This window comes from Podarcis pityusensis (genome assembly GCF_964106645.2).
Source record: "Podarcis pityusensis genome assembly, chromosome: 12".
Taxonomy (NCBI): domain Eukaryota; kingdom Metazoa; phylum Chordata; class Lepidosauria; order Squamata; family Lacertidae; genus Podarcis; species Podarcis pityusensis.
The window spans coordinates 17,619,891-17,644,627 of NC_138037.1; the positions used below are offsets into that span (position 1 = coordinate 17,619,891).

Consider the following 24,737-nt stretch of genomic DNA (forward strand, 5'->3'; position numbering starts at 1 on the left):
AGTATTTTACCGGGTTTCACTGTGCGCACATGCGCAGAAGCAGTCTGCACATGCGCAGAAGCGGTCCTCAGGTTGCGGAAACCTCGGGATCCGTATATCGTGATGTTTAGCTGGTGATATATATCATGATGTTGAAAACCAGATATTGTCCAGGCCTAGACAGTAGTATCCTGATCAACTGACATCCAAAAACAAACCTAAGAAGTAATCCACTTCCTAGCAATGCTTTCCATTTGATTTAACTCTGCAAGTACAGGAAAACTACACTTGATTATAAAGGTGTTTTATAATTGAGAAGCTGTTCACACTCTGGGCGTTAATGTAAGACTGTGGTAGATTGTAAAGAAAACCAGAATTGGAACAATGGTCCGCAAAATAATCCAGTTTTACAATCACTGGGATGCAATATTCCCTGCTGACGCTGGAATAACAAATCACAAAACTGCAAGACTGCACCAAATGTTCATTTACAAACATTTCTGATGTGAAAACCTAGAACATAAGAAAAGCCTGCTAGAGCCCATCTAGTCCATCATCCTGTTCTCACATTGACCAACCAGATACCTGTGAGAAACCTACAAGCAGGAACTGAGCACAAGAGCAGTCTACCCCTTCTGAGGTTTCCAGAAACTGGAATTCATGATGATATTGCCTGTGAATTTTTTCAGCTTAGCCCAATATTTTTCTGACCATTCACACTTCTCATGTCTATTTGTACTGGTTATCTCCCAAGTGTTTTGTTGCCAATTCTAGATTTTGTTGCCAATCCTACTTCATTTCACGATCTTAGCCAATGAGGACTTGCACACAGAACATTAGAATAACATGGTACCACAAAGTCAGACTACCTGATGATATAGAAGGGAGGCCAACATAAGCAAGTGCAATGCTGTAAATGGGCACTGGAAAGTGAAAGTGAAAGTAAGCTTGTTCCTGTTGCCCCAACTGATCAATATGACATTCTGTGGTTAACCAAACTGTGTAATTTACTTGTCTTGGTACCAGGCAATTGTGATCCTTCTTTCACACTCCATTAAGAGTGGAGGAAATGGGTCGGTCTTTAGTGAAACTATCCTGCAGCCAAATCTATTGTTATACTGTGCTTCTTCTGATCTGCACCACCCCAGATAAACCACTGAAGGGTGTTGTCATGGTGCAGAAGGGTTTACTGAAATCATTCCCCCATTGGGATTCATCTCTGTTTCAGCAACCACTGAAGGTTACATAAGTGTTAAAAGGATTTTAGAGATCACACATGGCACACCGAGGGTTGTATTCCATGTTGGTTCAATTCAGGATAGACCCACTAAAATTAATGGTCTGTATTCCAATGGGCCTACACTGTGTAGAACACAGTTGGATACAGTCCTGATTTCCCAATGCTCCTCTTGCATTAAGTCATAAGAAAACACTGCACAGAAAAACAATTCTCTTTTTGAAATCATATACCTCTGTATCAGTCTTTCCCAACCTGGAGCCCTCCTTAAGTTTTGAACTCCAACCCCCTCAGCCTCTGCCAGCATGTAGTCCAAAACATATTGGGGACGGCTTTCTTTACCCTCTTGTAGAGCTTACTCCCTGTCTTGATGCAATTGTTTTGTGAATATCTCTAGCAGACACACACCAGCCAATTATAGATGCATTCTGGGAAAACAAAGATGGTGGAAGCTGCAGCAGCCACTGGTAACTTTCTGCTGAGCATTGGGCTGAATGCAGAGAAGGGTGGCAGTGGTCAGCTTGGTCCTTGGCATTCAGCAATATAATATGCAGCAGGCACCTCTATCTTTCTTTCCCTTGAGGGTCCACTAGGTTGGGGGGGCACAGCTTATTTCCCAGAGCCCCCACACCTCAGAACTGGCTTGTGATATCAGGACATAGCTATCAATGTTTTCCTTTTTTTAAGGGAAATTCCCTTATTCCGAATAAGGTTCCTCACAAGAAAAGGGAAACGTTGACAGCTATGTATCAGGACATGCTATCACAGCAGGGGTAGAGAAGACTTAACAGAGGGTTGACTTTTGTCAAGGATATCTAGAAAACATTTCAGAGACAAAATGATTGCCATTTATTATACCTGACAGCTTCAGAACAAGGGGGAACTATCATCACTGAGGCCTAGCACTACAGATTGAATAAGCCAACAGTAAATGAATCTCCCTCCACTGATTGCATCAAGGTTCACTCTAAGGCAAATACTGTTAATTTCCAGGTGCTGTAGAAACCCAGACTAATAAATGATGATGTTCGACTCCACTGATCAATGAGTGCAAGGAGAAAGACTGTTTTATTTTTAAAATGTGCAGCCTGCAAGCAAAATGCTATAAATCAACCACCTCAGCTCTGAGGCCTCTCTAACTGAACTAACTTGTTGAAAATTTATTCCTAAAGTTTCCAATAAGTAACTCTTGCCTGTTTTGTAAAACAAGTCATCATTTACAACATGAGCCTGTGTGGTCCAGGGGAAAATTTGTTGCAAGCAGCTTCAGGTCCTTGCAAAGCAATAGTGCCTTGAGCAAAAGAACTGTCTCTCAGCCTATTTGGTACAAGAGAGGACCAGTCTTTGTAGGTGTACTTGGTCCTCACCGACCTAAATAGATGGGTTCAGATAAAGCACAACAACTTAAGAACAAAGTGAGACCTTACTCCACAGTCTTTTCAAAAGGAAGATTCGTATCGAGTTAATATGTGAGAATTCTATGCTACAATACGTCAATTTCAAAACACTTAACTATACAACTGTGTCTGTATAATGGGAAAAGATTAATTGTTGATAAACACAAAGGATTTGGGGGGGTGGAATCTAAATAAATAATCCAGTAGTCTAAACATAACAATTCACTATGAAATACAGCCCTTATTGAGAATCAATAGCACATAGGCGCATAAGTGGTCTTGGAAAAAGGATTATGTGTGTATGGGGCCCTCATTTATCAGATTGCATTAAGCCCACTAGCTGATGGAGCGCTTTAAAAACAGAGAGTTCAGATTTATGCCTCAAGAGAAGGCAAGATTATTTCTCTCTCACAGATCATTTTGTTAAAGTCCTAAAAAATGAAAATAAGTCAATAAGACTCTCATGCTAAACATGTTTAGGATGAAAGACTTGCATGGTTAATTTCCATTTCTGATGCTGCTGTTAAAACAATCCAAGCCAGTGGCCCACTCTGAATAGCAGGTCAGCCACAAACCGCAGCTTTTTAAATAAAATAAATATAATAGCTAATTATCTATCCAAATTGTTATCAGGTATGGTCTTGCAATAGGGCTATATGCATATTATAAACTATGCATGAAGCGTATGTTATAAAGTGCACATGAATCTTTTGTTGTTTGTATAATAACACTGGTGACTTACCGTCTGTTTGAGATTTGCTGAGGAAGATTGTGCTGGCCCGTGGATGATCTGATGGGTTGAACTCCATGTTCAGATCTTGAAAGAAAAGGGAGATAACGTTAAAATAATGCCCCACGTGAGCCCATATTTAAGTAACTTTGGCCTTGAGACCCTACTCCCACAGCCGATTCTTTTTAAAGAGCTGAGTCTATTCAGATATATTTTCAAGCAGAATTTGTAGATGCAAAAATCAGTTGTACTGCAGCATAAACATGTATTGTGCAAATCGTTCATACAAGGACACCAACTACTGTCAGATCATTTTCAGATGTGGAACTGACAGCTGGCAAGATCCAACATACTGCCCTCCCACTGTTCTGATGCCTAGCACGTAATATACCCACTTCACTAACAGAGAGGAATAATATTATTAATCTTTGTTTCACCAAATCCCATAATGAGTGGCTGTTGTTTTTTCCTGGTTAGCCTGAGTTAAGAGATGCAGGAACCTAGGAAACTGCCTTATACTGAGTCAAGACCACCAGGTTCATATTGTCAACACTGTCTTGAGATGTGGAAGACTGAACACAGGAGCTTCTACATATAACACAGACACCCTGCCCTGAGCTACAGCCCTTTCCCCAAAATTCTCTTATTTGCATTACCAACTCAAGAGTAATGACCAAAGCAGGATGAGATGCATTGGGACTAAAACAGCCTGAAAAGCATGGAATTGATTATTGCACATTTTTATGAGTGTACCTCTACCCACCCACTGCAGAAGACTTAAACCGCTGTAAGTAATGATGTGGCGCTGAGTAACTATTAGCTGGGTGATTGCTAAATGCAATGCGGTTGCTAAAGCAGGGTAACTCCTTCCAAGTTTAAAAATAGGTCAACACATTTAACCTAGCATATATGGGCAAAAAAGATGCATTTCCGGACTTCCGGGTTGGCGCCTCTGGCAATGGCGGATTTCCTCCGATCGGGAGGAATCCGCTCCGTGGAAAAAAGGGTCTGAACCGCCACGGCGAGGCGGAGACCCATCAAAAACCACAGGCGGGAGAAGCCTGTGGACATGGGATTCAGCTGGCACCTTTGCGCCCCCCCCCCACTCGTGGGGAACCCCGGTTTCGGGGATCCGGAGCGACGTGGGGTGAGTGGCGCGGTGCTTTGAATCGACTGCTTCTTTCACGGAGTGAAGCCGCATTGCTGTTGCCGGAGAGCGCTGACTTTTTCCTGTGGACAATTGAATTTTAAATAACTGCCCGTGAGTAGAACGGAAAATTGGATTAAGAAATTTCTTTCAATTTGGCACTGAAGCGGGAAGGTCTAAACAGGAAGTCTGCCTTCCCCTTTTGTAGATAGATTAAAGCAAAGACACGGTAAGCTGGAGTTTAGAAAGTCGTCTGTAAAGGACCAATTTTCATCATTTAAAATTACTGAACCCCCCTTGGAAGCAGGAGAAGAGGGGAAAATTTTTTCTGGACTGTTTAAACCTGCAGAAGAGAGAGTAAAGAAAAGCAATTTTCCACCGTCTTGAACCTGGGAGCGGGGTGTCAGGACAGACGCCCTCGGGAAGTTCATTGACTATAGACAAACGTTTTTGACAGATAGTTAAAAGAAGAGAAACATATTGATTCCATTGTTCCCCTTCGCATCTAAAAGGAACAAAATATTGACAAAATATATGAAAAAGGAAACTTTGTTGTTAGATCTGCTTTTAAAAGAAAAAAAAGAGATGGATACAAATAGAAGCTTTTTCCCCTAGAGGGAGCTTGCGAAACTGTTATTAAATCCGAACTGGGAGCTGTGCAGCTGCAATAGATTAAGATCGTGGGATTAGACTCTGACCTTGAACAAGAATGTACTCGGAGGCTCTGGTGCTTGCCTTCTGCAAGACAAGTGCCTTATTGGAACAGTTACATGAGAAGACAGATTTGATGACTGTTGCGATCGGAAATTTTGGACAGGCAGTGGGTACCTATATAGAACCCACTCAGGAATTAATCCAGGAGTGTGCTCTGACAGATCAGATGAGGGAGGAGGTTGTTGCTGGACCCCGGGAGGCAGAGATGGAGGGAACTGTGGCCCAGCAGGAACATGAGTTGTTGGATTTGACAAATGAACCTGGAAAAAGCCAGATTTGGAGAGATAGAGTCTTGTTTGGCTTGGAGATGGGGGGCTGGATAGACCCCGTATGCAGGGATGTTTTGACCTTTCAAGTCTGGCTTTGGGCCGGGAGGAGTTCGGAGTTGTGGGGGTCCTTAACTTTAGAGGGACCTTGAAACATGCTTTTAAATACCACATGGAGTTCAGTGTTGACTATGGAAAAGGGGCTGATCTGTCGAGAAGGGACAAAAATATTGTCAAGCTGGAGTCTCCACGAGTGAAAGGAGCAGAAGACAAAGTAAAGTACAGGTATAAATATGAAGAAGACCTGTGGAAGGGACATGGAAGATATTTAAGAGCCTCGGATATAAGGTTACCATGTTGATGAACTAGATGGATGGGATAGAAAGGACTGACAAAACCTGAGACCAGGAGGAAGAGACGTTGGATGAAGATTGGAAGAAAGTTTTAAAAAATTTATCTAGGAAAGTTTTGTAAAATTAATGAGTATTAGAAAAATGTTGGAACGAAATTATTTGGCTGTAGCAGAAATGTTTAAAAGAATTATGTAAGAATATGTTATGGTTATGAGAAATGGGTATAAATAAGATTTAAGCTTTAAGTTTTAGGGTTTTTTATGGTAAGATAAGGTTAAAATAGATTAAGGTAATTTAATGACAGAATATTATGAAAGATGGAAAGGATTTGCTGAGATAATTAATAACTAGAATACAAAAAAGGGAGGTGTGAGGAGGTCCATGAAACAAGTTAATGAAAGATAAAGATTTGGGAATATTGGATTTGTTTTTAAATTTTTTGTTTATTTTTGCTTTTTGATTTTGATGTATTTGTGTGATTTGTTTTTTTCTTTGACTTTTGTTTTTATTGACTTGTATTGTTTAATTTCTCTTTTTGTCTACTTTTTTTCTTTGTTTCTTTGTAATCTTAAAATCATCAATAAATATTATTTTAAAAAAAGATGCATTTCCACTTACATCTACTTCCTATGTATGAGGAACACACACAGGAGAGGAGAAAGAATAAGGGTGGTTTTCAATAGCTCATTTCCAATCTAGTCACACAGCAGCCAAGTCAATGAAGGTACCCCAGCTACCTCCCACCAGCTTAATGGCTGACTTGCAGCTAAGTATTAAGGTAAAGGTAAAGGTAAAGGAACCCCTGACCATTAGGTCCAGTCACGGACGACTCTGGGGTTGCGGCGCTCATCTCACTTTACTGGCCAAGGGAGCCAGAGTACAGCTTCTGGGTCATGCGGCCAGTATGAGTAAGCCACTTCTGGTGAACCAGAGCAGCACAAGGAAACACCATTTACCTTCCTGCTGGAGCGATACCTATTTATCTACTTGTACTTTGATGTGCTTTCGAACTGCTAGGTTGGCAGGATCAGGGACCGAGCAACGGGAGCTCACCCCGTCGCAGGGATTCAAACCGCCAACCTTCTGATCAGCAAGCCCTAGGCTCTGTGGTATTAAAGGCAGACCCATTCTGAATACCCCCACTATTATGGTAAGAGTCAAAGCTGTTAAGAATCTCAGTTTACTCCCTCTACAGTAGCAAGCTGTTGAGTTCCGTGTAATCTATGCTGCTTAACAGGCCTGCACTAGAAATAATGAGGGACACATGGCTGCTGACCCACATCTCCCCAGTAATATATAGTGGAAGAAGGCTTGTGACCCAACATCATCCCACTTAGTATTTCCCTGACCCTTTTCCACTTCACTGGTTGCCATTTGCAAGAGGTAAGCAAATGCTGAGGTCATCAACGCCACATCACATAATTTATTTTGCCAGCCATGACTTACTGTGGATTCACACAAGCATGCAGAAATAATACCTGCTACTAGTCTGCTCTGGACTGTACCACTTTATACTGCGTGGGGGCGGGGTTTACATGTCTGAACGCTTCTCCATGTAAAAGGCTCACTGCATGGGGAGAATGGGATATTGTCCCAGTTTTCTCCTTGACATGTCCACAAGGAAGAATTGGGAAATGAATTGGAAGAGACGGGGATTCGCCAACTTGGGCAGGAATGAACACCCAATTTACTTGCTGGATGATTCTCTAAATGATACAGGACGTCTTCATACATTATGTTTTCATGAGCGCACCTAAAAGGAGAAGCATGTGACTTTGGCAAATGAGTGTTTTCGAACACAGGTGTCCCTATGGTCCCCAGGAAGTCCGGACTAGCTGCAGTTCCCTGTTGAATATACACTTAGCAGCAAATGCAGGGCAATGTGAGAAAATGGTCCTCTCATTTGTGCCGTCCATTAGGGTGATCTGCAAACTAACTGGGGAGGAAGGGACCAGTCTGATCTGTTCTTTTGCCTTTCACAGGAGAAGTCAGCCTGAGAATTTTATTTCAAAGCACGGGTATGCACACTATCACCTGATGTTAAAGGTACAGAAAAGGGATAGATGGGAAAAAGGTGGCAAGGCAAGGATGGCAATCATGATGTAAACAGCTGTAAATCACCTTATTATATGGTTTAGGCACACAAATCAAACTGCCAGGCATTTCCTTAAGTTCATGCCAAAGGTCAAAACAGAAGCCATTTATCTTGTTTGGAAAAAGTTGGCATGAGATTGTGCCTATTAAAAATGCACTATGCTTTCAGGGAAATGTACGATTGCAAACTTTCAGGGACTGCAAACTTTCCAATCAGAGGTCAGTGACCAAAGCAGAAGACTTCCAGTACTCACTCAGTCCAGTTCTATATATACTCTGATCCTCAAAGGCACTCAGGACAGAACTGCCTCTTGGTGGCTCATTAGTAAATGTGACATATTAGCAAATAAGCTTGTTATGTATTGTTCCAAATTTTCTCAATCCCTCACTTAAGGGACGCAAGGTTTTAAAAACAGTGACCAGAAAAATAATTATGCAAGTGAGGTGGAATGAAAAAGTGAAAGCCTACTGGCATCATTTTAAAGAAAGGGAGAGAAATTCCTTAAACTCATTAGTGCACAGGAAGGAGACAGCCACAAAAAGAATGAAGGCCAGGTATCCTAGCAACTAGCTGCTTCTGAAGAATTCTCATCACAGCTTCCCTGGGTGTGCAATAGGAAACACTAGTGATTGCTGCCTGGTTTTATCACAAAATGTTACAGAAACAAGCTGAAGAAACAAGAATGCACACAGACACTTTGGAGAGAAAGTTCAGACTTATTTTCTGATACTTTCACATGGGCCAGGCTTGCACTCAACTCCTGTTAACAAACGAAGCACTTTCAAGCAGAAAGCAGGAATGCCACTTCAAGTTTCCAGGACCAGGAAAGGGGTGGAGGTTCATCTTCCGGCTCAAAAGCCTGCCCTTTGATATAGTCATGACTCAGGTACAAAGAGCACAATGGATTTTAAGAGCACTTGCTGAGTTTATATTTTTATATATTATAACCAGAGATTCAAAGTTACTCCTGAGGAATAATCTAATGTGATCTGACTCATGATGTGCTTTTCCTAAATAATTGTAAGAAGAGCAGAAATCATAACTTGCATTAAATCCCAATGCCAACTATTACAGTGGTACCTCGGGTTACAGTCGCTTCAGGTTACATACGCTTCAGGTTACAGACTCCGCTAACCTAGATATATTACCTCAGGTTAAGAACTTTGCTTCAGGATGAGAACAGAAATCACGCAGTGGCAGCAGGAGGCCCCATTAGCTAAAGTGGGACTTCAGGTTAAGGACAGTTTCAGGTTAAGAACGAACCTCCGGAACGAATTAAGTACTTAACCCAAGGTACCACTGTATATTATTGTTTATCGCTTTTCATGCACATCTCAAGGAGATGTACCAAATGCAATAAAACAGCTAAAAAAAACCCTCAACAGACAAAGTAACAGCAGCAGATAAATTAAAAAAACAACAACACCAAGTAGTCACCCATGGCAAAGACCTATTCCTCCAACTTGGAAGGGTTATTGGGACGAAAAAAGATCTTCAATTGTTTAGGGAAAGTGCAGGTAATAGGTGCCTGCTCTATCTCAACAGAAATACTCTTCCACAGAACAAGGGCAGCCACACTAGAGAGCTCCTGAGATCTTTGGAACCTGCACCTTAGAGCAGTGTTGCTCCAGCTGTTGTTGGACTACAACTCCCATCATCTCTAGCTAGCAGGATGATGGGAGTTGTAGTCTGTCAACAGCTGGAGACCCCAGTTTGAGAAACAGTGCCCTAGAAGATCTGTAGGAATGGAGGCGATTTTTCCGATATTTGGGGACTAAGTATTTGGGGCTTTAAAGATCCCACAACTCCCTGGCTCAACTCAGCTACCTACAGCTCACCCTGACAATATGAGCAAACTCTGACCTGCGCCTATTGCCCTAATTTGGTTATCAAGCAGGGATTCAGTCAGTTCATCGCTACCTGTCTGTGGTCATGCAGAAGCAGTGGCAGGAGGATGAAAGACTTCCTTGCTGGTGTGGTTGACCACCAACAGCCCAGAGCAGGTAAGGTAATATCCCCCAACTGCAAATCAGAGGTGAGGAACCTGTTTTCTTCCAGATGTTTTGGACTGTAATTCCCATCATCCCTAACCATTGGCCACAATGGCTGAGGCTGATGGGACTTGGAGTCTAACAACATCTGGAGGGCCAAAGATTACTCATCAATGCCAAAAAGTACTTCTAGAAAGTATTGCTCACCAGTCCCAGCAACTAGTAGACTCTTTACTACAGACTTTGCCCTTTCCTCAACTTGGTATGCCATGCGCACATGACAGCATTCTGTACCCAAGAACGAATCCATGCTACTTTTCTGGAAGTGATTTTTAAATTCTATTTTTGTACGGTTCTTGTTCCAGCACATATTCTCAAATTGTCTCCCTAGATTTCTACAGCCTAAACAAATACCAGCTGGAGTTATATAATCCTTTGCTCACTCCTCTCAGCAGCAATCAAAATTCTATTCTTGCAGACAGCCTATGCATGCCTCTCAGCAGGAATAAAAAATTGTGCACAAACATTCTGCACTGATAATGCCTTTGATGAGTTCCTTGCTATGGATACTGCTTGATATGAAGTTCCTGGACTAAACAGACCAACGGGTCACACCCAGATAGTGTTGGCTCCAAATTTTGGGGAATCCTTGGGCAAGGCACCCTTAGTTGGCCCTTGTAATAATATAATGATAATAATAATTTATTATTTATGCCCCACCCATCTGGCTGGGTTTCCCTAGCCACTCTAGGCAGCTCCCAACAGAATATTAAAAACACAATAAAACATCAAGCATTAAAAACTTTCCTAAACACGGCTTTCAGGTGTCTTATAAAAGTCAGATAGTTGACATCTGATGGGAGGGCATTCCACAGGGCAGGCACCAATATTGAGAAGGCCCTCTGCCTGGTTCCCTATAACCTCACTTCTTGCAGTGAGGGAACCACCAGAAGGCCCTCGGAGCTGGACCTCAGTGTCTGGGCTGAGCGATGGGGGTGGAGATGTCTTCTGTCAAGAGTTGCTTCCTCCCCCCCCCCCGCCCCATGACTCACAGCTCATTCATTTGCTCCAGCTCAATCTGCACCATTGTCCAGAATGAGAGGACAAGGAAACAGAGGCTCCTTCTCCTTGTTTTTGTTCTCACGATTTGAAGATGGCAGATGAACCAGTAGCAATGGCAAAGAGAGGACCCAGGGAGTCAGCAGTGTGACCACTGCCAGTGTGACCACTGCCAGTGTGTGCACATCACAGCAAACACCTGACAATGCCAGTAGTTCCTGATGCAATCAGTACAATGAAATTGAGGTTTCGCACTCCTGCTCTAAATGTGGACTGCCTTTGAAAACTGGTCAAAAGTTCAGCATAGGCAATGGTGATGATTAAAATTTCTATACAGTTGTACCTTGGATCTCAAACGCCTTGGCTCCTGAACAAATCGGCTCCCAAACAATTGAAACCCGGGAGTGTGTGTTCCAGTTTTTGAACAATTTTCAGAAGCCGAACATCTGGCACAGTTTCCATGGCTTCTGATTGGCTGCAGGACGTTCCTGCACCCAATTGGAAGACACGCCTTGGTTTTTGAACAGTTCGGGAGTCGAAGAGACTCCTGGAACACATTCTGTTCAAGAACCAAGGCACAACTGTACCACCCTTCATCTGAGGATTACAGGTATAAAAACACAAAAACCCATAAAATAGTTACAAACAAAAACAATTAACCCCCCACTGCTTAAAAGGCCATTTGTTGTTGTTTAGTCGTTTAGCCGTGTCCAACTCTTCGTCACCCCGTGGACCAGAGCACGCCAGGCACTCCTGTCTTCCACTGCCTCCCACAGTTTGGTCAAACTCATATTAGTAGCTTCAAGAACACTGTCCAACCATTTCGTCCTCTGCCGTCCCCTTCTCCATGTGCCCTCAATCTTTCCCAACATCAGGGTCTTTTCCAGGGAGTCTTCTCTTCTCATGAGGTGGCCAAAATATTGGAGCCTCAGATTCAGGATCTGTCCTTCTAGTGAGCCATAGCTTTTTTAATTACCGGTAGCCAAAGGACACAGAGTTGCCTGCCCTTTCAAGAGACTGATAAAGACTTAAAATAAGCCAGCTGTTGTTGCTTTCTTACACACACAACCACACTCACACTGACCCCTGCATTTGATTCTGAGAAACTCTACTGAAGGAAGTCCCTCTGGTCTAACTATATAAGCATTGGCATCACTAATAAAGTTCTATTAGAACACTCTGAAAGAGGCGAGCAAGACTGACTAATAGCGCCTCTTCATTTCTAATTTCAGCTGTTTGGCAGTGAAACCCCTTTGGAATAACAGCTGCTGCTGAGCACCAGCTTTTCACTCAAGTACAAATGATTTTTAAAATTAAAAAAAATTCATTGCATAAGGCGAAAACTCAAGAAGAGGAGAGCACAATGAAAAGCAGGTGCTTGCCGGTTGCTTTTCTGTTCTAGTGAAAGGAGGAAGACCAAGTCTCCCAGGGAAGAATGTCAGGTCAACTATTCTGAGAAAAGGGAAGAACCTATCATTGTGATTGCTTTATGTCAAGGCGGATATGCTCTGCTCCTGAAAATGTTCACATGTCAAAGGGAAAACTGAGCAGCAATTTGGTAACCAAAAACTCCCCTGCATATATATTAGGCGAGCTGACAAGAGAGGGAGGGAAGCATTTTTATGGCTGCTGAATACGTGACAGTCCAATGACGACAAAATTACCAGGGAGGTTAATTCCACCCTCTAATGGAATAAGGTGAAACTTATCATTTCATGCTGCTCCTGGAGAACACACTGCCTTGATTCTGTGACCTCATTAAGTGAATGAACGTAAATCTTGCTGAGCCCAGCATTATCCTCTGTTATTAAAACAGTGATCTTTCTTTACCATTACTTCATTCATAATTTTTTCTGTTTCTTACAGTGGTTGACAGTGCAAGTTAAAGATTATGTTCAGGTACAGGCGTATGCAAAGGACAACCCAGGGAAAATAAAGGCATTTCTTGCTTGAAGAAGCAATCAGCATTGCATTATGGTTGCTTTCAGTATGTAATTAAAGAGCTGGAACTCCACACACAAACACAAATACTCTTCTAAAATAAGACACATTATCAGAGTTGTGTGAGCGCTGCCCTAGATAGATAGATAGATGATAGATAAATAGATGATAGCTAGATAGAAAGATAGATAGATAGATAGATAGATAGATAGGTAGATAGATAGATAGATGATAGATAGATATAGATAGATGATAGATATAGATAGATATAGATAGACAGATAGATAGATAGATAGATAGATAGATAGATAGATAGATAGATGATAGATAGATGATAGATAGATAGATAGATAGATAGATAGATAGAGATAGATAGATGATAGATAGATAGATAGATGATAGATAGATAGATAGATGATAGATAGATAAGACAGACAGACACAGAGAGAGAGAGAGAGAGAGAGAGGAGAGAGAGAGAAAGAGAGAGACAGAGAGATTTTCATCCAACAGAACTGCCTAGGCAGTCCCTTTCTCCCCTTCTCATGACCTGCAGCAGCAGAACAAACAGCATTTGCCAAAAGTTCTTAGAAGTAGCAGCAAAGAGCCAGAGAATTAAGGGTCATATTAAGGGTAATCACACATTACTGAACAGAAAATCAGGATTTGCCACGAAGTATACAATCAGTGGTAGCTGAAGCCAATCACAACTCTCTAACAAGGGTACTTGTTCACTGTTCTGTATTCATACTTTTTAATAATATTTTTTATTGATTTTTCAATTTTTTATCACATTTGCAACAATTCTAAGAAAAACCCAGCAAAGTTAGTAACAGCAATGTAATTCAGAGCAGGATGACATTCGTAAGTCCAAAAGATCTCTCTCCACATGTTGTTTAGGAACATTGCAATGTGTGAAGCAGCCTTTCAGCTCAACCAAACAGTCAATTTATATCATGTTTTCCCCAAACCATTTCATGTTCTGAAGTCCACCATACCTTTAAAGCACATTTACACCACTTTAACAGTTATGAGTCTCCCTCCAAGAGTGCTGGGAACTAGTTTACCACTCAAAGACCTAAAATTCCCAGCATGCATAACAAACTACAGATCCCATGATCCTTTGGAGGGAAACATGTGTTTTAAAATGTATGGTGTGCATGTGACCAAAGTGTTGAAAGAGGGCTGTTTTTCTTTTGTTAATACACAGAAATGTATTATATCCCTCCTTCTTTTGCTTTAAAAAATGCTTATCTGCTTTACACCATCTTCATTTTCCAGCACATTGAGGACTCAAGCATTCATTTTATGAGCTACAAGGACTCATTAAGCCCTTTGTTTTTGAAAAATTCTATCGAATCCCTGAAAGTCTTAAATCGACTTCCTTTGTGTATAGAATTGAAGGGGTGTGTGCAACTCATAATGATGCTGACCCATTTATTATGCCTAGTTACAGAGTACAAACCGAAAAACAAACCTTGTTCAGATTACTTTGAACCTTTTCACTCGGAAAATAATTAGAAGCTACTTGCATGGTGAAATCTGAGATTTCAAGGATAACACAGCTGCTTCTTTAATATGCAGAATTATAATTTGCAATCGTTTCTGCAGAAGACAAATGAGGGTGCTTGGTAAAGGACAAATGCCACCCCTCCCATCCCGTTTCCCCACCCCTTCCAAAAAATACATGCACATGGCAAAAAGACGAAAATTACCAGGCTAGCAAATGACAGTATTAAATCAGCTTTCCAAAAACATCACCATCTAAAGCGACAAAATGAGACAGAGGAGAATGTGTGGGAAAGAAAGCCCCTCTCTTGACAAACAGTATCTAAATAATTTATTGCACATATTTTTATGTCAAGGAGATAGTACAACAGCCTCCAGATAAAAAAAGGGAATATGAGAACTGAAGCTGTACACATTTACTTGACACGCCGTTATGCACAGTCCCCCCAAAGCCCTTGAAGGCCTCTTCCCACATTTCTTTTAAGTATACACCTAGAAATGTAACATGTGAATGCAACGAATGTGTTTTTAAGAAGCATATGCATGATACAGGTTTGCCAGATGTATCTCCAGAGGTACATTTGATGGCAGACCTGACTTTATTGCCATATAATAATGTAACGTTGCTCTAAGGGCATTTTCGTACATGACACTAAGGCCACTTCCTGATGGTTGCAATTTTGCAGGTAGGGTTTGGTTACACAATCAATGTGGATTTGGGGCTCTCCCACCCCACCACCCCACTGCACTGGGAAAGTGTGGACTAACAACTGATTGATGATAAAGGACTCATCTAACCTCTGGACACCCTTACCCAGCAGGCCAATTTATCGGCCGCAGCAATGGACTGCACCTGAGTATACCATGATTCTACTGTCAGGTCTGTTGCAGAACACCAGAAGCCAGCAGCAAAGATGTCAACATATCCCAGTGAGATAAATGTTGATTTGATGGATCTATTATTCCTAGCACAGCAAACAAAGGAACTGCATCTACTGTTATATTACAAATTAATCCAATTTCTTTGAAGACCGATGATCAAAGGCAGTCCTCGTTACTAGAATACGCCAATGGGAAGCTCACAAGCAGAACTTGAGCACAACAGCATTTTGCCCCCCCACTTGCAATGCTCAGCTGGTATTCAAAGGCAGACTGCCTCAAGCAGTGGCTAGTGGCAAGCTTCATCCTCTATGAAATTGCCTCATCCTCATTCGAAGGCATCCAAATTGCTTGTCATTACTACCTACATCTTCTGGGAGTGAATTCCATCATTAATTATGTGTAGGCTGAAGAAGAATTATCTTTTTCCCCCCTGTCCTGAATCTTCCACCATTCAGCTTCACTGGCCTGAGTGCTAGTATTAGGAAGCAGCCTATCCACTTTCTGCAGACCATGCAGAATGGCAGCTTCAAGAAGGCAAATTTATGAATAATGATGATGATGATGATGATGATGATTAATTATTATTATTATTTATACCCCACCCATCTGGCTGGGTTTCCCCAGCCACTCTGGACAGCTTCCAACAGAATATTAAAATACAGTAGTCTATTAAACATTAAAAGCTTCCCTAAACAGGGCTGCCTTCAGATGTCTTCTAAAAGTCTGGTAGTTGTTTTTCTCTTTGACATCTGGTGGGAGGGCGTTCCACAGGGCGGGTGCCACTACCGAGAAGGCCCTCTGCCTGGTTCCCTGTAACTTGGCTTCTCGCAGCGAGGGAACTGACAGAAGGCCCTCAGCGCTAGACCTCAGTGTCCGGGCAGAACGATGGGGGTGGAGACGCTCCTTCAGGTATACTGGATCAAGGCTGTTTAGGGCTTTAAAGGTCAGCACCAACACTTTGAATTGTGCTCAGAAACATACGGAAGTGAACTTCATGGAGGAGCACTCTGAGCCACACTCTTCATTACACTGACTTCCTTTGCACACGCAAGAAAGGGCTATCACGACATGTTATACAGGCAACTCCCAATTCACACAGGGGTTACGTTCCAAGTCATTGCGCGTTTAAGTGAAAACGTATATATCTGAAACACCATTGAAAAATCCTGCAGAAATATAAACTGCATAACACAGCACCCAGATTGGCTGGTACTGGCTGCCAGGGCATTAGGGCATCAGGGTTGAAAATTTCACAGTCATCTTATTTGTTTCTGGTTATAACTCAGAGTGCTTGCTCTGGTCTTCAAAACTCTATATAGCTTGGGTCTGGAGTGCATTGAAAGACTGTCTTGTCTTTCATGAACTTGTCTGAGAACTAAGGTGAAGCAGGTGGCCACTGGAGAGAGGTCCTTTTCCCTAGAGGCACCTCATGTGGAATGCACTCCAGAGAGAGAGACTAGCCTTGGCACCCTTATCAATATGTTATATGTGTCTGGTTAAGATTTGGCTTCCCTATTTTGAATGATTTTAATCCACCAATTTATAATGAATCCACTGTGTTACCTGTCATTTGTATTTGTGTGTTTTATGTGATTTCCCCCTAATTTACCTTGCTTAAGATTTTGTTGTTCAACTGTCTTTGTTTAAAATGTTTTATTATCACCCTCTGGGTATCTTTTACAAATTGATAAAGCAAGCTATAAAATGATAATATATGACCTTAGGGGAGGGAGGAAGAGGCAAAATTAACAATGAACTGCTGTTTTCACTTAATTCGGCCTTAAGTAAACGAAATAAATCAGAATAAAATTTACCACAGGGATTCACTTTAGCCCAATTATTTTTTTTCCTCTCATGCACGGAGATTAACTCTTGCCATGCTGCCTATAATACTGGCATAATATTTATTTAATAAAGAATGTAAAAGTGTTGGTGCTTCTCTCCTTTGAATTACATCCAGGTGATATCTTAGCATTATACTAACCATTATTGTACTTGGTTATATAATCCATATCAGACTCTGTAAAGGACCCCCTTCATCCTCAATAAAACGATGATATTATCTGAGTTTTTAAAGATCTGTCAGCCCAAATCTGAATTATTCCTTCAAGAAATAAATCCATAAATTAACTATAGCCTGGAAACAGACTGATCCAAGAATCAGCATGTATTTTTAACAGCCAGATGAATTATTCATGGTCCACAGAACTGGTGAAACTAAATCCTGAGATCTGAAATTTGCAAGAGATACCTTGCTGCTAGGAAGTTGCTTATTGCTCTATTGTAGAATATTTTTCTTTGATTTTTAAAAAATTCTTTGAGCAATTCAAATATTGAAATGCTGAAATAGGAAACACGGTGTGTCTTTCCATATATACACAGAACAAATACATCTAATCATCATTATAATTATTATTTACCTGAACGTTTCTTGAGGTGGGGAAATCAAGAAATGTCTCTTTTATAAGAAACTTATACAAGATTGTGGTCTCAGCTTGACTGGGTTCCAGTCTAAGCGGGGAGATGATAAGCGTGATCCCAGTTTTGGCGAGGCAAAGTCAAGCAAATCAGAGGTCAAGTTCCAACATGGCAAAGTCAAAGAAAAGCAGGTAACTCTCTGGCTCACTCTACGTGGCGCTCAGGCCGAAGAGTCATAGCAGCAGACTTCTGTCTCCAGCAGCAAGCAGAGGCAAGCTGCTTAGACCAGAGCTCTGTCAAGCTGAGGCCGCCACCTGGGATGGAGCAAAACCACAATATGACATTGACTTGTTTCAAGAAGCAACAGTTGACTTAAAATCTGAAAGTGGGTGCTTCCAATCAGCTCCTCATGGCCATGCCAGACAACGGGGAAGAGAAGGGATGCTTGACAATATTAGCAGGTTGCTTCCAATGTCCTACACAAACTATTCTTGTTGCTGTAACCAGATATGATATTTCTCCATCATTAAGTTGCAACAGACACACACACACAGAGAGAGAGAGAGGGAGAGAGAGAGGGGGAGAGAGAGAGATATCACCCCCATCCCAGGACTTTTTCATTAAAGGTCATCTGTTCCATGACATTTCCAACCATTTGTGCTTGTGAGAGTTACTAACAGGAGTTCCATATCCATTTGCCATTGTTTTAAAACAATTCTCTCTCACTACTGTGTTTAGAGAGAACTTGTGACTGCGTGACCATACGTTTCCCCAGGCCTACATGAGAATATGATTTCCTGTATCCTCTTAAGACATCGTATTCACTCTTTACAAGAGATTGCTGACACGACAGCGCCTCCACTAATGACAATGGCTATACGAGGAGAAATAAAGAGAGGAAAGATAGCAGCCTCACTGTTGACCTTTCAAATTCATCAGGGCCTGTACAAACAAAAAAATATATATCTTTACCTAACACAACTGCAGTTGTGAATCTCTGTATAGGACAACTCCGGAGAAAACTTGCCATTCTCTTCCTCTAATTCAGGGCTCGGCAAGGTTTACCTTGCCTGGGCTGGTTCACTCCAGCGGAGATCCCTCTATGGGTGCACGCAATTTCCAGGGTCTGCGCAGATGTGATTTTCAGTGTCTGCCACAAAAGCAAGCCCCTGCGCCATGCTGCGCCGGTTTAGTGCAGCGTGCAGGGACTCGGCGAGTGAGCAGCTCAGTTCAGGGGCGGCTCGTGGGCCAGTTAAACAACCCCCATGGGCTGCTTGCAGCCCATGGGCCTTAGGTTGCTGACCCCTGCTTCTATTCCTATTAGAATATGAACTATGATCTCAGTCAGTAATTGGCAACAAAAAAACCGATTTTGCAGATGCAATATTCTGCAGTTGACTATCAGGGACTGGCTGGACCAAGAGGAGTGGTGGGAGGCACCAGCCGGGGAACCCTCAATGGAAACCCCAGAGGAGAAATGTTTAGAGCCAAGGGATGGTGGTGGGACATAGAGGAGAGGTCAGAGGGAGAGGATTGAGAGGAGGGGCCAGATGCTGAAGGGGCAACAGGATTTAGTGAGCAGGAAGAGCTTTTGATGGGGAGCAGTTCAGACTCTGAGGCGGAAGCAGAGCAGGGGGGGTCAAGAGGCCACTGCAGAATTCAAGGACTCTTCCCTCTCCTGCTGTGACAAGTACCCCACTCCCTTGGTCTCCAAGAACATGCAGTATAATGAGGTGAGCAGAACAGAGGCCAGAGGTGCAGAGGCATAGTTTGAGACTGCTTGGGAAACATTTGGGAGGAGCCTTAGAAAGGGTGGAAGGCAGGGACCTCCAGTCCTGGCAACTGCTCCATAGGGGCAAGGCCTCCTAGGAAGTGTTGATGAGCTATATGCCGTTTCCTTGAATGAAGAGTTAACTTCACTGACAATGGAGCCCTGTGACTTTCGTGCTGACCAGCGTCTGACTCCAGCCCTGACACTGACCACCAGTGTCTCTGCAACAAGCAAGACTTCATTCTTCGTCTTAACACTGTAACGTGGCAGAGAGTCATTCAAGATCTTTAGCAAAACTTTACAGGCAGCACTTGAAATTAGCCAGAGACAGGGTGTGATTGAAAATCTGGACAGTAAATTTAAAATTTGCAATTTTGTAGCATATTTTCAAATATTTATTTAAGCTCTTTATATGCCACAACTACCAAAGTGTCTCAGCAGTGTACATCATCATCATCATCATCATTAATGATGATGATGTGGCGCTTGGAATGTTGTCCAGGAGGGACTGCAGCCCTCAGGCTAAAAATGCTTCCCTGGCTGTACTCTAGGCTAAAAGACATTTGGAAGAAATAAAAGTTTTCAAGCAAATCAATTATTTTAATCTATGCTATAGTAGCCCCACTAATCCTGCTTCTGGGAAAGTTTCATGTGAGCAAGACCCTAAGGTGAGCAAGACCCTAAGTTATCAGCAACCCCTGAGAAACAAACTCCCACAGTTTAAGGCACATATTCCAGAAGAAGGAAATGAAAGATTCTGTTTTATATTTTCTTTAGGAGATAGAAAGCCATTTGCAGCAGCAGTTCCTGCCTGCTACAGAATTTGGAAACTGCTATCCGCTGCCATCCTGCAGCTTCTCTCATTCAAACATCAGAATGCCTGCCATAAAATGTGATGAGGCTGAACTGCTGCTTGCCAACAGTCTAGTACTGCTGGGATTTTATTGTTTTTCTCTATCAGTGTCTAATTCTGGTAAGAATAGCCCCATGTCAGCAGGGGAGAGAATAGCAGAGTTGTTGATTGCTGACTTATACAGTGGTACCTCGGGTTAAGTACTTAATTCGTTCCAGAGGTCCGTACTTAACCTGAAACTGTTCTTAACCTGAAGCATCACTTTAGCTAATAAGGCCTCCTGCTGCTGCCGCGCCGCCAGAGCCCGATTTCTGTTCTTATCCTAGAATCATAGAATCATAGAATCATAGAATCATAGAGTTGGAAGGGACCACAAGGGCCATCGAGTCCAACCCCCTGCCAAGCAGGAAACACCATCAGAGCACTCCTGACATATGGTTGTCAAGCCTCTGCTTAAAGACCTCCAAAGAAGGAGACTCCACCACACACCTTGGCAGCAAATTCCACTGTCGAACAGCTCTTACTGTCAGGAAGTTCTTCCTAATGTTTAGGTGGAATCTTCTTTCTTGTAGTTTGGATCCATTGCTCCGTGTCCGCTTCTCTGGAGCAGCAGAAAACAACCTTTCTCCCTCCTCTATGTGACATCCTTTTATATATTTGAACATGGCTATCATATCACCCCTTAACCTCCTCTTCTCCAGGCTAAACATGACCAGCTCCCTTAGCCGTTCCTCATAAGACATCGTTTCCAGGCCTTTGACCATTTTGGTTGCCCTCCTCTGGACACGTTCCAGTTTGTCCGTGTCCTTCTTGAACTGTGGTGCCCAGAACTGGACACAGAACTCCAGGTGAGGTCTGACCAGAGCAGAATACAGTGGCACTATTACTTCCCTTGATCTAGATGCTATACTCCTATTGATGCAGCCCAGAACTGCATTGGCTTTTTTAGCTGCCGCGTCACACTGTTGGCTCATGTCAAGTTTGTGGTCAACCAAGACTCCTAGATCCTTTTCACATGTACTGCTCTCAAGCCAGGTGTCACCCATCTTGTATTTGTGCCTCTCATTTTTTTTGCCCAAGTGCAATACTTTACATTTCTCCCTGTTAAAATTCATCTTGTTTGTTTTGGCCCAGTTCTCTAGTCTGTCAAGGTCGTTTTGAAGTGTGATCCTGTCCTCTGGGGTGTTAGCCACCCCTCCCAGTTTGGTGTCATCTGCAAATTTGATCAGGATGCCCTTGAGTCCATCATCCAAGTCGTTTGCTCATCCAAACAAAGTTCTTAACCTGAAGCACTATTTCTGGGTTAGCGGAGTGTGTAACCTGAAGCGTATGTAACCTGAAGCGTATGTAACCCAAGGTACCACTGTATTCAATGGGGGTTGTGGGGTTTTTTAAGATTTCAGCTGCAACTCAAAACAAGGTGGGTATTATCCCATACTAAGGAGGGGAGTATCTTTCACCAGAACACACACACACACACACACACACACACACACACGCAAAAAATGTTTTCCCCAATGCTTACTTGAAGGGGATATTGCCTATTATCCACTTGCATTTACTAAGCTATTGTAAGATGCTGAATCAATTGAGGGATCTGCTTCTATCTACACATAGCCGACCTGACTCAGGGTCAAATATTACAGAATCCAAGTTGAAACTACTAAAATCTCAACTGCAGGGAGGCACTCCACAATGGGGTTTGTTCGTGTTTTAAATGCACGTGGCAGGTGAATGGCTCAGACTGTGTGGAGAATAAAACAACACACCTAGGTTTCAAGAAACTGTATTTTGAAGATAACATTTCAAAACTTCACAGCTGAGGATGTGCTGTCAGATACCTCTGGGGAAACTTCACATGATTCGCCCACTCAGTAGTAATCTGTTTGCAAAGCTGTCTAATGTTGAAAAAAGCAACATGCAGTTTTACTCTACATATGCAAGAGACTCTCAACAGAAGAGTGTCTGATGACACAAGCCACCAGAAAATAAAATGAGATGAAAATATATTAGAACATAGAACATTCATTGTTGTTTTTCTGGATGGGGTGGTGGTGGTGGTGGTGGAAATCATGAATATTTTGACCCCTATGGGAGGGGAGAGTGGTCTTGTGCTGTTTTTCTGCTTGCTGATTTCCCACAGGCATCTGGTTAGCCGCTGTGAAATCATGATGCTGGACTAGATGGGCCACTGTCCTGATCCAGCAGGCTCTCAGCCAGTTATAATAATAGTAGTAGTAGTAGTAGTAGTAATAATAAATTATTTATACCCCGCCCATCTGGCTGGGCTTCCCCATCCACTCTGGGCGGCTTCCAAAAAAAAATATTAAAATACTGTAATACGTCAAACATTAAAAACTTTCCTAAACAGGGCTGCCTTCAGATGTCTTCTAAAAATCTGGTAGTTCTCTTTGACATCTGGTGGGAGGGCATTCCACAGGGAAGGCGCCACTACCGAGAAGGCCCTCTGCCTGGTTCCCTGTAAATTGGCTTCTCGCAGTGAGGGAACCGCCAGAAGGCCCTCAGAGCTGGACCTCAGTGTCCGGGTAGAATGATGGGGGTGGAGACGCTCCTTCAGATATACTGGACCGAGGCCGTTTAGGGCTTTGAAGGTCAGCACCAACACTTTGAATTGTGCTCGGAAACGTACTGGGAGCCAATGTAGGTCTTTCAAGACCGGTGTTATATGGTCTCGGCAGCCACTCCCAGTCACCAGTCTAGCTGCCGCATTCTGGATTAGTTGTAGTTTCCGGGTCACCTTCAAAGGTAGCCCCACGTAGAGCGCATTGCAGTAGTCCAAGCGGGAGATAACCAGAGCATGCACCCCTCTGGCGAGGCAGTCCGCAGGCAGATAGGGTCTCAGCCTACGTACCAGGTGGAGCTGGTAAACAGCTGCCCTGGACACAGATTTGACCTGTGCCTCCATGGACAGCTGTGAGTCCAAAATGACTCCCAGGCTGCGCACCTGGCCCGTCAGGGGCAGTTACCCCATTCAGGACCAGGGAATCCTCCACACCTTTTTATATTGAGGTTACAGTGATAAATTCACCACTCTGCTTTATCATCCCCTACCATTTCCTACTGCTGGTTAAAGATTGCTAAAAGGTATGCAGATATTGGAAACACAAATCCAAGTTTCTTAACTTCATAACATCAATGGAGCTGACCCAGATTTGATACAAACACACAGAGGCAGCCAAATCCTGGAAAGATCAAAACAGACTTAAGAATTAAATGTCAAGAAGTGATAGGTCTTTTCTCAGTTCACAAGCTCTCGGCAAACATCTGAGTTCTCATTCACGCCAATCATCCTATTGGGGTGGGGGTGGATTTAATAGTAAACAGCCATTGCAAATCCAGACACCTCTCCAATAAGGGTGCTTGAAAGAATGAAGAAAGAATGGTTTCATATAATACCAGCATGGACAACAAGGAGTCCCCCAAGTTGTGGGTGCACACCAAAAGACTGCAAGACTTTAATATATGGCTCCACTGACATCATTGTCTTTGGGAAATAACTTCCCCCATTGTCTGCTGGTTCTTACACCATCTGTTTTATTGCTTGCAGGCTCCAAGACCCCACATACAAGCAGGGATGGAAACCTGCAGACTCCAATTCCATCAGCCCATTAGCATGGTCAAGGATAATGGGGGTTGTAGCTCAGCAATTGTTTCATTGGTATAGATACAGGCAAAGGTGAGCAGCATCAACAACATGTCTCCAAACACAGTGTACATCCAAGATGATGGTGTGACTTCACTGACTTCCTTCTTTTCAGGTCCTTAAATCATTGCCAAGCATAAAAGAATTTTGTCCTGAAAACCCACCTTCTACCATCTGAAGTATTTCCATTAGCCGCACACAATAATAGGCGCACACACATACTGTGAACTGTGTCAGAACAACTGGTGTATTAGGCTCTTGAAGTCCATCATAGTGAGCCTCCACTCTTCATGAGACTTACTTGGGAGTTACTGTTCTCTGAGTAAATAAGTAATGTGCAATACCTCACACATTTGTAAACCAAAGAGAAGTGGCCCACAGCTAACCAAGTTGCATAAACTGGGAGAGGGGATACTGGCACTCCAACTGTTGCCCAGTCACAGGGCTTGGGTGGGCTGAAAAAGTCAAACTTCCCTTAGCAGCTTTCCCCCTCACCTTTAGACCCTCATACCCTATCCCACATACTGTACACACCTCACAAAAGTAGAGCTGTGCTGGATTATACCAACAAAGCTGTGGCAGATCAACATCCAGTTTCCAACACTGGCCAGATTGTTTGTTTGTTTGTTTGATTGGAAAGTATTTCTTAACTGTCCATTACTGAAAAAATCTCTAGGCAGTAATCAAAAACCTCTGGAACAGTAGCATAAAAATATAAACCTTATGGGCCAGTA

The 24,737-nt window shown here is 42.7% G+C and overlaps 1 protein-coding gene across 1 annotated transcript in view; it reads right to left on the reverse strand.

Moving 5' to 3' along the window:
* Positions 1 to 24,737, reverse strand: part of CCNY (cyclin Y) — a 113,304-nt gene that overhangs the window by 45,357 nt on the left and 43,210 nt on the right. Inside the window, exon 2 of the mRNA XM_080974257.1 lies at positions 3,356 to 3,430. Coding sequence (XP_080830383.1) covers positions 3,356 to 3,430 — 75 coding nt within the window. The remainder of the gene's footprint in view (positions 1 to 3,355; positions 3,431 to 24,737) is intronic.